Source organism: Pocillopora verrucosa, chromosome 5 (genome assembly GCF_036669915.1).
Source record: "Pocillopora verrucosa isolate sample1 chromosome 5, ASM3666991v2, whole genome shotgun sequence".
NCBI lineage: Eukaryota > Metazoa > Cnidaria > Anthozoa > Scleractinia > Pocilloporidae > Pocillopora > Pocillopora verrucosa.
This window is the reverse complement of record NC_089316.1, coordinates 26711432-26727147: the sequence shown is the minus strand read 5'-3', so window position 1 is coordinate 26727147 and position 15716 is coordinate 26711432. Positions and strand designations below refer to the sequence as shown.

The following is a 15716-nucleotide window of genomic DNA, read 5'->3' as shown; positions in this document are numbered from 1 at the left end:
TGCAAGAAAAAATTATGTCTTCTGTCGAACTCAATGTACCGAAAAAGTAAAGGTTTTTGTTTTCATTTTGCAGGTTTATTCGAACGAAGGGCTCGTTAAGAATTAGAAAAAAACCCCGTTTCGATTTGTGCATGAAAAGACTCAAGATGACAAAAGAACAGTTGCAGTTTTTATCCATGGGTGGTCTGTTTCGCTCGCAACCGATTCAGGTAAATATTCCTTTTTAAATGTAAAATTCGTGGCCAGTTCTCGATTAAACACCGATGATAATGTTCTTAGCACATGATTTCCATAGCGTTAACGATCTTGTTTGAATTATTTTATATTTCGAGCGCAGAAGAAATTCTTGGATTCTGGGCGATTTCTGAGACTGTTCTAACCAAATATTAAAATCGTCTCTGTCAAGCGCAAATCATGCGTGAATCGAACCCTTTCTGTCAATTTGCAACTCTAATCCGGGGCGGAAATTCAACCTCGAAGCAGAAGTATAATGATGGCCGTATCTTACTGCTGTATTTATTTCATTTAACAATTTATTTTATGTGGACCAATGAGCGTTTGAAACTTTGAAATTAACGCCAATATTTTTCCGATGAACAAAAACATCACAGAATTGGGGTTTGTTTCCAAAATTCAGCAAAATGAAAGAGACGTGAAGATGAAATGATTCTTCGAAACTAGCGGAGACTGCATCAAACGAACGTGTATTGCATAAAATGTTTTTTTTAAATTGTCGTTTTTTAGCCGAATTTTATCGCTTTTCACAGACGCTAATCAAATGCAAAACTTACTTACTACCACACGGTTATATCAATCGACGAAATTTATGTATTCTTTTAAAATGACGGTATTGTTTCATTTTGTTGTATGGGCTTTAGAATCGTGGATTCACGCAAAATAAAAATTCATCATGAGCACAATGCTCGAGGTAATTATTTTCCATATGTTCGTAAGTCTCCCACAGAATTCTGGGCTTAACAGAAGTTTACAAGGCGTTTTCAACCACTGAATGTATTAAAAGAAAGGAGCATTTCTAACACTACCCAAAAAAATATCTAGGATATTCACATTTCTTGGTATGACAAGGCAATGATGATTGTTTTTACAGCTGTGAGTTAAATGTTGAAAAACATCTGCAACCTACACTGCACTTACAATCCGGACTGAATTAATGACAATCATTTAGATAGATAGAGGTGAATATTCACTACAATTCACTATATGAGGAATCGTGAACTTTTTCAGTTCAATAATCGAACATAAACAAGCGACAATCTTAGAGTGTACTGAAAGAGAAGTTTGCGCGCGATTTGGGAACCTGTCCGCGAAGTCTGTGTGGAGATGGCGCCAGAAACGTGCTTTGTGAGAAACGGTAAATAAGTATACCGGTTGCTCTTGATGTAGAGAGATATGCAAATAGAAGCCGTAGCAATAACTGGCTTATTTACTTCCTCGAGGTATTTTTTGGGTGAGTAAGATTCTGTAAATTTATTAACTCAGATAAGTATATGTGACTTTTTGATCATTAGTTTGTATTAAATTTCGCGACTGTAAGCAGTTGTAGCGTGACAAAACATCTCACCTCATGACGGCGGCGAAATACTTAGTAAATACTTTAATTCGAGTTAACACACCACAGAGAAGAAGAGAAATGAACAGGAAAATCATGTCACGAGACGACTGTGAATTTCAAACGAGCCTTGTGGAAGTTTTTAAGAATTCAGTACTAAGATGTTTTTTTGCGGTTCCTCTTGCGGCATGACAGAAAGTTTTTTTCTTATTTTCTCACTAAATCACAAATTGCCGCGAACTATCGTATGTCATTACAAATAATGAAGTTGTAAACCTTAAAACTGAAACTTTTGAAGGCTTTTTGTCAAATGAAAAGTTGATTAGATTTGCCCCGGGAAAAAAGCTAAGGCTTTTTATGTTGTTGTTGTTGTTGTTTTTTTTTTTTGAGGATTATGGACTGTCAATTTAAGCTCGCCTAATTTATGATGGCGACCAAATGGCTAGGAGGTCTGTCAAGGTGAAAAAATATGTTCAAGTTTTTCCTTAAAAAGTCCATTCCTCGAAAAATAAAACGGGAATAGCCTTGACTATTCTTGAAAATTTGCCAATGGAAATTACTTGACTTTTTACCTCGCATGACCAGACGCTCGATGACGTATTTCTTGACGTGGACCAAGTCGCCTTTCCCTCTCGACCAATCAGATGCAAAACTAAAACCAAACGCGACTTCCACAGGCGCATTTTCCTGCGCTTTTGGCAGTTTGCTAGTTTTTACCTTTAAGTTTTAATTTCAGTCGAAACAGCTAAAAAATATGTTTACCCTGCTCTTTTGGAGATTCATCGCCCATAAATTTTGAACCACGTCGATAGGCCAATGCTGGTGAATATTCGTTGCTAAATTTGGGTGAACGTTCTTTACTATGAAATAAGAGGTCTGTCAATTTAATGAACAGTATGTATGAAATGCAGTTAGGTCGCACCTGATGCTGGGCAAATTATACATTTACCCCAACGATAATTATGAAAAACCATAAGTTGATGCATAATTTAGAACCTTTGTCATAGTTTGAACGAAAGTGTTCGTGGTTTCGCTTCTGAGTTTTGGAGGAATTACAATATTTCGTAACATTCTCTGTGAAACTGTATGATTGATAATAAACTTGGTTGATTAAGGAATTAAAGCTTCTGTCGGCCTTGGCAAACTACCTAGATACAACAGGAAGATTATGAAAAATTCTTTCGGTTCTGTTGAATAGAACTGTTTGTAAATAACGCGGGAAAATACTGCAAGCTGATTGGCTGTCGGCATCATTAGCAAATCCACCAGTTTCCAAGGAAGGAGTGATGATTCGGTGAAAGATTTTCTACCGAATTTATTTACTTTGCGGTCGACAAGACCTGACAAAATGGAAATATTGAGTTTCATTCTTGCAGAGGTTCTGCTCTTGAAATTTCTTCTCGAAGGGAAGACGACAAGTTTGCATCGTTTAAGATGTTGATTTGACAATGTAATACAAAAAGCTTTCTTATAGAACAGGTGAGCTGTAATTTTGCACAATGAAACCGAAAGATTGTTCTACGTTAAATGAATTTGCACAGACCAAAAAAGAAACCGATGGATAAACGTTCCTCTATCTAAATAGAAAACTCGAATAGTTTCTGTCAATTTTTTTGCTTTTCAATTCTAATTATACAAACATACAGTTTATTCAGTTAAATTTTGTTAGACAAATGTAAAGTATGATGAGTTCTTTCTTTGGATTTAATTCGACGTAAGCTCAATCAAAGTTTGTATGAAAACTAAAATATTCCAAAGCTACTTTTCTAAGAGTTTAGGCTATGTATTTTTGATCATGGTATTCAAAGGAATCTTTGGACGAGGTGATTTCCTATTTCGCAAAATTAATTTTTTTTATAGTTTCACATGCAGTAAAACCGACCAGCCCCCCTTAACGAAAGTTTTTAACTTCTTTAAATGATAGAAATACTATGCTTTGTGGCGTGTTTTTACATAAACTGCTTCATACGATTACTCTACAATAAAAGGTTTATTTCTTAAACCCATTACGTGTTCCAACTTTTTCACAATGGGCACATAATGATTAATATCAACAGGCAGTTTTCATTTGCATTCTGTATTAACAGCGTAATGTAAATAAACCCAAACTAATGGAGTAATAGATCAGTTAAAAAAACAGGTCAATCAATTGTATTGATCGTCTCTAACTAAACTGGTAGAACAAGACTTTCCATGCGTTACAAGAAATTAACAGTATCGAACAATTTTAAGACCTGTACCAAAGAATCACGCGGATTATACAAACATGGCCATATATGTTCTACCACAAGAAGTATTCAAACAATATGCACAAGATAGTCAATTAATTTACGAGTTAAAATTATATTTGTTCTAAAGTTCTCTTTTTGTTTGTAAAGGGTCTCGATTCTTTCTTTTTATTCAAGACGTTTATGGCTTGTAAACAATACCCCTTGCGTGGAAAAGCCGAGACGCTGCTGATTTTTTATAAAAACACAAAACATGCGGTTTATTTTCAGAATAATTAGAGGACTATCCATTAGGTCTGAAACCGCAAACTAAACAACGAATTAAAACATGAACATTTTCCGACACCTATCGGTTACAATGCTAAAATAAAATAGTCGAGAATTTCTTCCACAGTTGATAAGTCTTGCTTTGCGTCTTTTCTTTAACAGGGCCATCCCGAGCAAAGGGAGATCTTGTTTCATGATGGAAAACAGAAGAGGTAAAGGAAACATCTCGTTAGAAATTGAAAATCTGGAACTGAAAGCGGCCGTAGAGGGGAAGGAGAGCATTATTCGCCAGCTGCAAGACGAAGTGAAAGTTGTACGGGAATCAAAAGAGACACGAATGGTAACCACTGAGCGAGTTTATCGTGAAAATGAGGTTCAAGAGCTCCAGAGCGTGGTACAGAATAAAGAGATTGCTGTTAAACAACTTCGAGAAGAATTGACGCACGCTCATCATAACACTGAACAGGTGTACCAGCAGTACGCACGCGCGAGAGGAGAACTAGAGGCGAAGGACGCCACGATCAGCAGGTTGCATCAAGAAAATGACAGATTACAAGAAACACTGGAGACAACCCAAAATGAACGACTGCAAACGCTGGATAAACTCAGCGGCGTGCAAGTGGAACTCTCTGCACTGCGCGTGGATAAGAATTGGCTAGAAAGTCAGTTAAAGTTTCAGAAAGAAACTTCATCGTCGAAAACTTCGCGGAGTTTTGGTAGCGAAACGACAACTATCGAGGGTAGGGAAGAATTAGTGCTAACTATGGAGAGTGTTGCGAAAGATAAACAGACTTTACAAGAGTTGATCAATACTGCTTCGCATTATGAGGAAATTATACGCAGTCTGGAAAGTGGCAGAAGAACTGAGGGGGTTAGCTCGCGCGAATCGTATCGATTTGCTTCTTCTACATCTTCAAGCCCACGACGAGGCGAACTTTCGAACATTGATGAGAGTTATGTGTTGGAGCTCGGCAGTAAAATGTCGGAAGTTGAAGAACGGTTACAAAAAGCCGTCGTATCGCAAAAGTACCAGTTGCAGGCCGAGAGAGAGCAATTAATTCAAGAATTTAAGAATATGCAAACTCAGCTTTTACAACATCAAAGACACCATGAAATGCAAAAGAATGAAATTTCGTCAAAAGAGACGCTTATACAAAGACTTAAAGCTACAAAAGCCACTTTAGAGACCGAGGTGGAAACACTCAAAAGCGAGCTGGCAGCCTGCCGAGCAGAGAGTGACAAATATTTACAAGAACAGAGAAAATTTCAACATGATTTGACATCTTCCAGAAGTAAAATCTCCAAACTTGAAGCCGAGTTAGAGAACGAGAGACGGCAAAGAGATATGGAAAAGCGAAGATCTCAAGAAATTAGCTCACACAGTCACACAGAGAAAGAAGAGTTATCCAAACTAAAAATTCAGTTTCGAGAGCAGTACCTGCTAAATGAGAACCACATGAGAGAGATCGCTGCCAAAGATAATCTTGTCCAGCAGCTGCGGGAGAAACTGGAGACAAGCGCGGTTGAGGTGGAAAAATTGAAGTCAACGCGTACTGCTATTCAAGTTTCACAAACGGAAGTTGGACGAGACCGGGAAATTTTACAAGAGAAACTTCTCGCCTCGGAACGAAGGTTTGCTGAGTTGGAGATTTCCTACGAAGATTGCCGACAGAAGAACGAGAGATTACATCGTGAAATGCAGGAATACAAACAAAAGCACTTCAGAGTCGAAGCTTTGGATGATTCACTTGAACAAAAAAAATTAGACCTTGAAAATGAACTTGTAATTGTTCGGAAGAAGTTGTCAAAGCTTGAAAGTGCGTATGAAAGTTGTCAAAAGGAGAAGCTACAGCTTCAGCAAGAGTTAATACCTGCAAATACTAAAATGGCACAGCTGAAAAACGCTTATGAGAGCTGTCAACAACAGAAGGTCCAACTACAACAGGAAGTCCTCTCCTCGCACAAGCGGCTGGGCGAGTTTGAAGCTAAAACGGAGCGATACAAACAAGAAAAGGCAGAAATTCAGCGCGATATGAAAGCTTTAGAAAACCGATTTAACAGAGTTGAGCAGCAACTTCAACGAACTCAGAGCGAAAAGCAAAGCCTGGTGGAGAAATTAGAGGAGGCCAAAAGACGGCTGGTGAATGTTTCGGATGATGGAAAGCAGAGAGATAACCAATGGTATGACCAACAGAAGAAGTGTGATGACCTCAGTACAGAAGTGCAGAACAGAGACAAAACGGTGCACCAGCTTAGAGACGAAAAGGAACTACTGGAAGCTGAAATTCAGAGATTCAAGCAAGATTTTGAGACGTTGAATAGGGAGCTCGCAGCCTGTCAGCGGGAAAAAGGGAACTTGCAAAATGATTTGGTGATCGAGAGACAGCGAAATGCCGAGTTCGAAAAAGATTGCGAACGTCTAAAACAAGAACGAGAAAATCTTCAACGCGAGTTGAATTCTATGAAGGACAACAACGCACAGTGGAAAGATATGTGTGAAAAAATCCAAAACGACAAGGAAAGATTACAACAGGAAGTGTTGACGGCTCAAAGGAACATCTCGAGGTACGAGTCGAGCCGTGATAGCGAGAAACGAACCTCACAACAGGACACCATGGTATTGAGGACCAAAATAAGCGGACTTGAAAGTGAAATTCAAGAACTGAGAAGGAATGAAGAAAGCTTGAAAACTAAAACGATGGAGATTCAGAGGTGCAAAGTGGAATTTAGCAAATTAGAAAGGGAGATCGAAGATGGCGCCAGGCGGTTCGAGCGCGTTAACAAAGAGAGTGAAATGAAGGAGAGTCTTGTGCAGCAGTTGAAAAGGGAAAACATGGCGCTTAAAAAAGAGCTGGACTCAGCGCTTGATGAATCTGGAGATCATTCCACAAGTTATGTTCCCGACACAAGAACTTTTGAAGTTGAGTTGGAATTACTTCAAAATCAACTCGCAGACACAAATGCGCACGTGCGAGAACTTGAGGAAGACTGTGATTCCGGGCGGCAAAAGAACCTGCAGCTCCAAAAGGAGATAGTTTCCCTCGAAGCGAAGAACTCCGAGTTGGAGAAAGCTTATGGAAGACTGCAAGAACAAGAAAGAAGGCTACACCATGAGCTTGAAAGTTGTAGAGGCAGTATTAGCAAGCTTGAAAAAGAGATATTGTTCCATCAGGACAACAAGAGCAAAATAGAGAGCGCTTTTGAGAATTCAGAATTGAGAAAAGACGAGTTGTCGAGGGAAATACTAGAGGTACGAAAGAAGCTCTCAGAGCTTGAAAACCTTTACAAAGCTGCAAAGAACGAAGGTGAATCAACTAGAGAAACAGATCGGGCAAAGATTGCAAAGCTTGAGACCCAAGTAGAAAATTTATCCAAGCAAAAGCAGCAGCTGCAGCAATTATTAGAGGAGAGCAGAGATGCAGCTCGAAGATACCAAGATGAACTGCACAAGGCCCAAACGAGACTGCAAGAGCTTATGAGAGACTCTGAAGTGTACCACAAGGATATTCACTCCAAGGAAACACAAAATAAAAAGATTCGAGTAGAAAAGGAAACTATTGAGAGGGAACTTGAAAGTGTTCAGGTTCAGCTGGTAAACACCACTTCCAGCGTGGAGGCGTTTGATACAGAGAGATACGAAATTATGCAAGAGATGCGCTTGGCCAAGGACAAGGTCCAGGAGTGGGAAAATGCGTACAAGATGCTGCAACAAGAACACGAGAGTCTAGAAAAGGAACTACGAAATGCTCAGAAGATGGTGAATGAGGTGGAAAACGAGTTCAATAAAAGCCAAAAAGATCGACAAAATGAAATCCGTACCAATCACCTGAAGGTCAGCAAGTTTGAGTCACAAGTCCAAGTGGTTCTTAAACAGCGAGACTCTCTGAAGGAACAGCTCGAAGAAGTTCGTGACGAGTTGAAGAAAACCAAAGATGAGTATACACATTTGCAGAAAGAATTTATCCAGCACCAGCAACGATGTGATGCGTATCGAAAGGAGCTCTTAGCAAAGAGTCATCAAATCGATAAATTAGAAGATGAGAAAAACAATTTAATGAGGAAGATGGAACAGATGAGACTTGAACTGGGACAAAACGAAATGACAGGCCAGGCTGTGAAGCAGAAGAGAGACATCTTAGAAGACGATTTGCAGTTAGCTGGAAATAAGATAACAGAGCTTGAATATAATTTGACCTCACTGCGATCAGAGAAGGATGAGATTCAGAAAGACCTATACCGCGTGACCAACAAGTTGACGACTGTGGAGGACTCATACGCCAGGGCTCAAGAAAAAGTGAAAGATCTTGAGATACAGTTGAATGCTGCTCGTAAGGTCATAGGCGATCTAGAAGAACAGCTATCTATCATAAAGCACAAAGCTTCCCAGCTTGAAACAGATCACGGGTATAAATTTGGTCAAATCGACGATTTAGAGGAAAAACTGGATGCGGCTCACAGGAGTTTGTCTGAGATCGAGTCCGCGTATGAATTTAGCGAGCGCGAGAAAGAAGATCTTAAACAACAACTTACACATGCAGAGAGAAAGGTATCAGAACTCAGGCAGACAATTCAGAGAAATGAAGAAGAAAATGATGATTTGGAAAGACAACTGGATAGCACTCGACATCGAACAACGAAGCTTGAAGGTCAGTTAAATCATGCGCAGAGGCAAAAAACGCAGTACAGAGAACAGTTAGAGGATGTTAGGGCAAAGCTGTTAAAATGCAAAGATGAACTAGTAACAGTACAAAGTCACCTTTACGACTGTCAGCGAAGTTTAGATGCTTTGCGGAAAGATGCTTCCGGCAAGGACAATACCATAACAGAGCTACGAGGCAAGTGCTTTTCTCTTGAAACGACGCTTGGACAGACGAGTGAAACGCTCGACAAATATCAAACAGAGAACGACTTACTTCAACAAAGCAAGCAAGATCTCCAAGAAGAACTTCTGCAAAATCAAGAAAAGTTCCAAGAACTTGAAGCCATGTACAAGCTGTGTGAACACGAAAAGCAAAAGCTGGAGGAAGAGATTCACTCGTTTTACAAGAGACTCGCCGAACTTCAAGGATCTTATCAAACGTGTGAACACGAAAAAATGGACGCACAACGTCAAGTAATGGTTCTGGAGCAGAAAGTGGACAAACTAGAGGGTGCTTTACAGCAGACACAAAGAGAAAAAGCTTCCTTAGAATATCACTCTGGAGATCTAAATGTTTCAAACAAGAAGACCGTGGATGAATTGACTGTTGTCAAAATTCGTTTGGAGGAAAACCAGAAATCAGTTAGCGAGTATTCACACCAATTGCTCGAGAAGGAAAGGATTGTCGAGGAATGCAAATTGAAGATAACTTCACTAACATCTCAAAATGAATATTTGAACTCAGAATTGACGAAGAAGAAGGAGCAAGTCTGGCAGACAGAAAATGATAGACGAAAGCTACAAGAGAAGTGGAGAGAAACAAGCGATGAAGTTATCAGGATGAAGCCATTGTGGGAGACTGCACAGCGCAAAAAAGATCAACTTGAAACAGAGTTGCAGTCAAACCGAAAGAAGGTGGCAACGTTGGAATCTGCCTTAAAGAAAAACGAAGAGAGGGGAAATCAGACTGAAAAAGAGCTGAATACGTGCAAAAGTAAACTATCAGACCTCGAAACAGAGTTAAACTCTATGCGAAAAAAGGTTTCCGTGATGGAGTTGCATTACGAAGAGGCAAGAAAGGAACTGGAAGAAGTGCGAGAAGAGCTAAGAGCGGCACAAGAGAAGAACACGAGGTATTCTATTCAGCTTGATACAGCTCAAGGCGAGGAGTTAGATCTCCGGCGACAAATCGCGGTTCTGGAGAAGAACGTCGAGAAAGGTGACGAAGAAATCTCAAGTCTCCGTCAAAATAAGGAGGCTTCTGAAGAGGAGCTTTTCACAATACGTAACAAAATGACACAAATGGAATCGACGATTCGCGCATTGGAGTCACAGAAGCAGAACTTTAAAGAGCAATTAACCGATTCGAGAGACAAGACTGTGGAGCTTAAAGAAGAAAACGTTAAGGTTGCTAGTCAGTTAAGAGAGCAACAAGGCCTGGCGCAGTCCTTGAAAAAGGCTCTTGCAAAGAAAGAGAAGACTGTCGAGGAACTGAACGAAAGGATTTCTGAGCTTGTAACAGAGCTGGAAACACTCCGCCACGAAGGAATGACGATAAAAGTATCCTGCGAGACTCTTCAAGGGGCACAAGAAGACCTTGGTGTAAGACTGATGGAGTACGAAAGCAAGGATGAAACGACTCAGAATGAAATAAAGGAGCTTCGTGATTTACGGGAAGAGCTGGAACGGGAATTGAACATTGCTCTTCAAAAGAACTCAGAACAGGAAAGCCAATTGAAGAATTTGCAGCGTGAAAAAGAGAGAATGAAATCAAATCTTGACGAAACTGTCAGGAAGCTTGCCAAACAGTCTGAAGATGGTTCGAGAGTGCAGAAGGATTTACAAGAATATCAGATAGTCATCGAACGGTTAAGAGCTGAAAACAAAGCCATGGACTCTCAAATCGAGGAGCTAAGAGCAGTGAAAGTGGCTGTGGAGAGCGAGTTAGCAAACGTTCGCTCGGAATATGAAGAAGATAAATCAAAGAACGAAACAAACGAGAAGAACATCCGAGAAGTTGATGATGAACTCAAGCGGTGCAAAAATGAAATCTCGCGATTAGAGGACTTGATATTTGACATAGAGAAGGAGAGAAATACCTTAAAAAAAGACTTGCAGGTCTCTAATTCTAGATGTCTAGAATTCGAAGGCTTGGTTGTGAAGTCTTCTCAGGTCGAAAGCGACCTAAGGCATGAATTACAAAGCTACAATAATAAGATAATTGCTTTGGAATCGGAATGTAAAATGTCTAAAAATCTAAGAACTGAAAATAATCGTGAGAACGAGCTGCTGGGAAAGAAGTATCGAGATCTTGATGAAGTATTTAAGAAAAGCGATCGAGAAAGAAAAGAAGTGAGACAAGAGCTGATTATAACGCAAAGCAAATTGCAAGACCTGGAATACAAATACGAGTATGAGTGCAATGAACGAAACTCACTGTTTAAACAGCTGGAAGAAGCAACTGGTCAACTGTCTGCCGCTCTCGACAAAACCCTCAATCTAGAGCAGAAAGTCGCAGAACAGACGATTCTTTTAGATGTGGCCAACCAGGAAGTCGATGGGAAGGACGAGGTTATTCGTCAGCTGAAGAGCAGCAAGATGTTTTTGGAGGGGCAGAGAGATAACTTAAAGCAAACTGTGGCGTCCGGAAAGGAAGACTCTGAACGTCTACAACAAGAGATTACTCGTTTCCAACGCGAAAGCCTTCAGCTGCATAAGAGGGCGGCTGAACTGGAGTCAAAGCTTTCAAAAATGGTCGCAGAAAAAGAGCGAGCTCGAGAGGACGTCAATAAATACAAAGACGATTTATTTTCTCTCACGAGTCGCCTGGATGAGTCACAAGAGGAGAAAGAAGATCTTGAACACCGACTTGAGGAGTACAAACAAAGCGCTTTAAATTACAAAAATGAAGTTTTGACGTTCCAGCGGCAAGTCACAGAGCTCACTGGTCAACATGACGTGTTAAAGGAGACATTGGACGCAAAGGAAGGATCTATGGGGCAGTTACGAGAGTCTAAGAGAATTTATGAGGAAGAAACTGAACGATTACAAAATCTTCTAAAGGAAAAGGAAAAAGAGAACGATTTGTTGACCACAAAGAGGAAGGAGTTGGAAACTAGTTTGAGCTCTGCGTTGCAACAGCTAGCAGAAGCAGAGAGCACACTTAAGGCGAATCAAGAAACTGTTAGAAGACTAGAAGGGGAAGCAGATTCTCTGAGAAATAAACTGGAGGATATGGAAAGAAAGCTGACAGAACTCAGAGAGAGGGAAAATGAAGTCCAACGAAATAATATTGTTTTAAAATCACAGATATCAAGTTTAGAATCTGGTTACCAGGCTTGCCAAGGGGATCGTAGCGACCTGGAGGAAGAAACCCAGTCTCTCCGAGATGAACTGGAGAAAACAAGAAAATTACGAGACGAAGAGCTTGAAGAACTCGACAAATTACGATCCGAGGCGCAAATGAGCAGAAATAAAGTGTATTCTTTAGAAACGCAGATACAACGAATTGAAAGAATCAAGAATAATCTGGAACAACAAGTCAATACATTGACACCTGGGAGTAATGACACTAACGGTGAACAGATCCGTCTCCAAAGAAGAGTCCAAGAACAAGATATTCTCCTTGAGTCTCGCAGCAGAGACTGTGCAAGCAAAGAGGAAACCATTGAAATGTTTAAGGCGGAAAACACCACCCTGAAAGTGGATGTCAGGAGTCTGCAGGAGGAAAATGTTAGTATCAGGTCAAGTATAGAATTGCTTCAACGTAAAAAGGATGCTTCTGATAAGGAACTATTCGATGCTTTGAAGAAAGGTTCAGAGTATGAGCTTCGCCTTGCCACGGCACAGGAGGAAAGCGATGAGTTGAACAGAGAGCTGGTGGAAAAGCAGGAAAAAATTTCCAGTCTGCAGGAGGAATTGTATCGAGCTCTGAAAGATCTGGCGAGTGTAAGACACGAACTGGAAGATGTACAATCTCGCGCAAAAGAAAGTAAAGATATAGTCGCTGATTTACAGCAGCGCCTTGATGAGAAAGAAACAGGTTTTGAGACAAACAAAAACACTTACGAGGAGAAGGACAACAAGATTGATTCGTTACAATTAGAGGTCAGCACACTAGAACAAGAGCTAAAATCCTTGACAGAAGAATTGGGTAACGAGAATGAAAGACACAAGCACACTCAAGAAGAAATAGCTAAATCGCAGACGGAATTAGAAGCATGTGAAGCACGTGCAGCCAACTTGGAGGACACTGCAACACGTCTTAGAAAGGAAAAAGATGATTTGAAGAAGGAGGCTTTGTCGAATCAAGCTGTCGTTGCTGATCTCACAGAGAGATACCAAGCCTTACAGAGGGAACACGAGGGCCAAGAACACAAGGCTATGTCACTGCAGCAAAAGCTCACCTACTTAGAGGAAAGATACAGGAGTATATCTGAAGATAAAGACAAACTCAAGGAAGAGTACCATGTGCTCAAACGAGATACATCCGAGATGAAAATTGCACTGGATAGCGCTCAGCGAGAAAAAGGCAAACTTGAGGGCGAATTGGCAGTTGTGAAACAACAGAGCATAGACCTGAAAAGTAGAGTAACTGTAATTCTTCAAGAAAAAGACAAATCTTCTGTGGAAATCTCATCCATGAACACTTCACTAACAACATTGCAGGCGGACTACAACACGATTCTTTCTCAAAAGGAAGAAAAGGACAAGGAAATAGTTGAACTTCATAAAAAATTGTCCAAAAATGTGTTTGAGCACGGTGAATATGAAAAAACAAAGGTTTCTTTACAAGGAGAGGTCCAAGCACTTCAGAGAAAGGTGGACGAGTTGGAACACACTGTAGAGTATTTAGAACAAAAAGACAAACAGCTTCAAGGAGAGTTCATCGATTCTCACAAAAGGATAACAGCACTCGATCAAGAACTCATTGTGGCTAAGAACAAAATTACCAGAATGGAGGCCTTTGGTGGTGTGGAGAAGGAGAAGATGAAAGTCCTTAGCGATGATCTTTTCAATGCGGAGCAGAAAGTAGCACAACTTGAAACTGCTTTGACGTCAAGTCGAGAGAAGGAGTCACAGCAACAGAACGACCTCATGGCTGCTTACAAGAAAGCAACTGACTTTGAGGTGGCTTACCAGACAAGTCAGACGGCGAAGAACCAACTACAGCAGGATATTAACATGTACAGAAATAAATTTACAACAAGCGATCGTAAATTGCAAAGCGAGATTAAAAACAGAGCACAGCTTGAAAGCCAACTTCAAGACGCAAAATTCAAGATTGAAAATCTGAAGACAGAGGTGGTGAAACATCAAAGAAAACTAACCCAACAGCAACAGGAATATGAAACCACACAAAACGATACTGAAAACAAAACCAAGGTTATTGAGAATCTTCAATCATCTAAGAGGAGCCTTGAAAATGAAGTCCATGATCTTCGAAGAGATCTCACAAGTTTAAAATTGACTTCTGAAAAACTTAGTCACGAGAACAAAGAATTGCAGAATCAATTGGAGGTCAGTCAAGAGCGCCTGGCAGATGTGGAGTCTACCGCTGAGTTGAGCACCATAGAGAACGACAGACTCAGAACAGAGGTACTGCACCTGGAAACGTCGTATCAGGAAGCGCAGCTGGTATGCCAGATGCTACAGAAAGAAAAAGAAGTTCTTAATTCTCAGCTCCTCGAGGCTGCTGCCCCAGATTCGGTAGATTTTGGATCGACGGATGACTCCCTGAAGAAGGAAAAGGAGGATCTAGAAAGTCAGCTCTCCAAAGTTGAAAAAGATTTAGGATCATTGAAAACTACTCATGAGGACATGTTGACAGCGAAAACTAAGGCTGAGGAACAACTGGATGCAGTGAGGAAAGAACTAACTGACTTACAGTCAAGTTATCAAACTCTTCGGTTGGATAATAACAGAAACGTTCTGGAGCTTGGAAATGCTAAAAAGCGATTAAGCGACGTGGAGGTGTCTTGCGAAGAAATAAAACGAGCTAAGGAGAAGTTGCAAGGGAACTTCACTGACGCAGAAAGGAAGCTGGTCTCCCTTGAAGCAAGTTATGAATTGTGCGAAAGCCAGAAAAACGACGCTACCAGAGAGTTGTCAAACATGGAAAAAAAGCTTGCCCTGTTGGAATGCTCTTATAACAGGATTCACGATAGGGAGACAGAGTTGGAGCAAGAAATTCTTGACTCGCACAAGAGGGTTACAGAATTAGATTATGAGCTGCAAGCAAAGAAGGGGCTCCTTGAGGATGCACAAAATGTTGTGCAAGACATGGAAGAAAGGAATGACGTCCTACAAGTAGAAGTCCTTGACTTGCAAGGGAAGATTAATGAGTTGGAAGCCACTTGTGAAATGTGGAAAGAAAAGGCAAATAGTTGGGAAGAAGAGGCCAAAGAGGCAGAACGTAGAGTTAACAATGCGGAAGAGGTTTACAAATTTGGACAACTTGAGAAGACGGAACAAGAGAAAGAGCTGACCATCTTGAGAGACAGCATCTCAACCTTGGAGCGTGAAATTCAAGAAGGAATCAGGGAGAAAGAGGAATTACTATCAGAACTGGATGATTTAAGGAACACTAGTTTCACTGATCAAGACGATGTGAACAACCTGAAGACAGAAATAAAGGATTTACAAGGGAAAATCTCGAACAGTAACCGAGAATTTGACGAACAAGCGATCGCTTTAGAGGAATGTAGGAGACAACGGGAAACACTGGAAGACGAACTTGACAGGCTTAAGAGAGATTTATTGGACAAAGAAAGATCCAACGAGGATCATGAGAGAGAAAATAACGGGATGCAACATGAGCTAGAGGTGATCAAGGATGAACTAGTAGAAAAGGAGAGGCTACTGAAACTATGTGAAGAAGAAAAGGAAAAGGTTCGCAATGAGATGATTACAGCACACAATCTGGTATGTACACTGCAAGATGATTGATAGATCGAGTGAGTCAGACCCTCGGGCTGCAGCCAGGAAATGGAGTTCTTGAGGAAGAAAGGTG

The 15716-nt window shown here is 40.6% G+C and overlaps 1 protein-coding gene across 1 annotated transcript in view; it reads left to right on the top strand.

The window, feature by feature from the left end:
* Positions 1-15716, top strand: part of LOC131772752 (nuclear anchorage protein 1-like) — a 29252-nt gene continuing 13536 nt past the window's right edge. Inside the window, 2 exon segments of the mRNA XM_066166581.1 lie at positions 1-209; positions 4228-15648. Of these exon segments, the coding sequence (XP_066022678.1) occupies positions 4259-15648 (11390 nt within the window). The 5' untranslated portion in view covers positions 1-209; positions 4228-4258.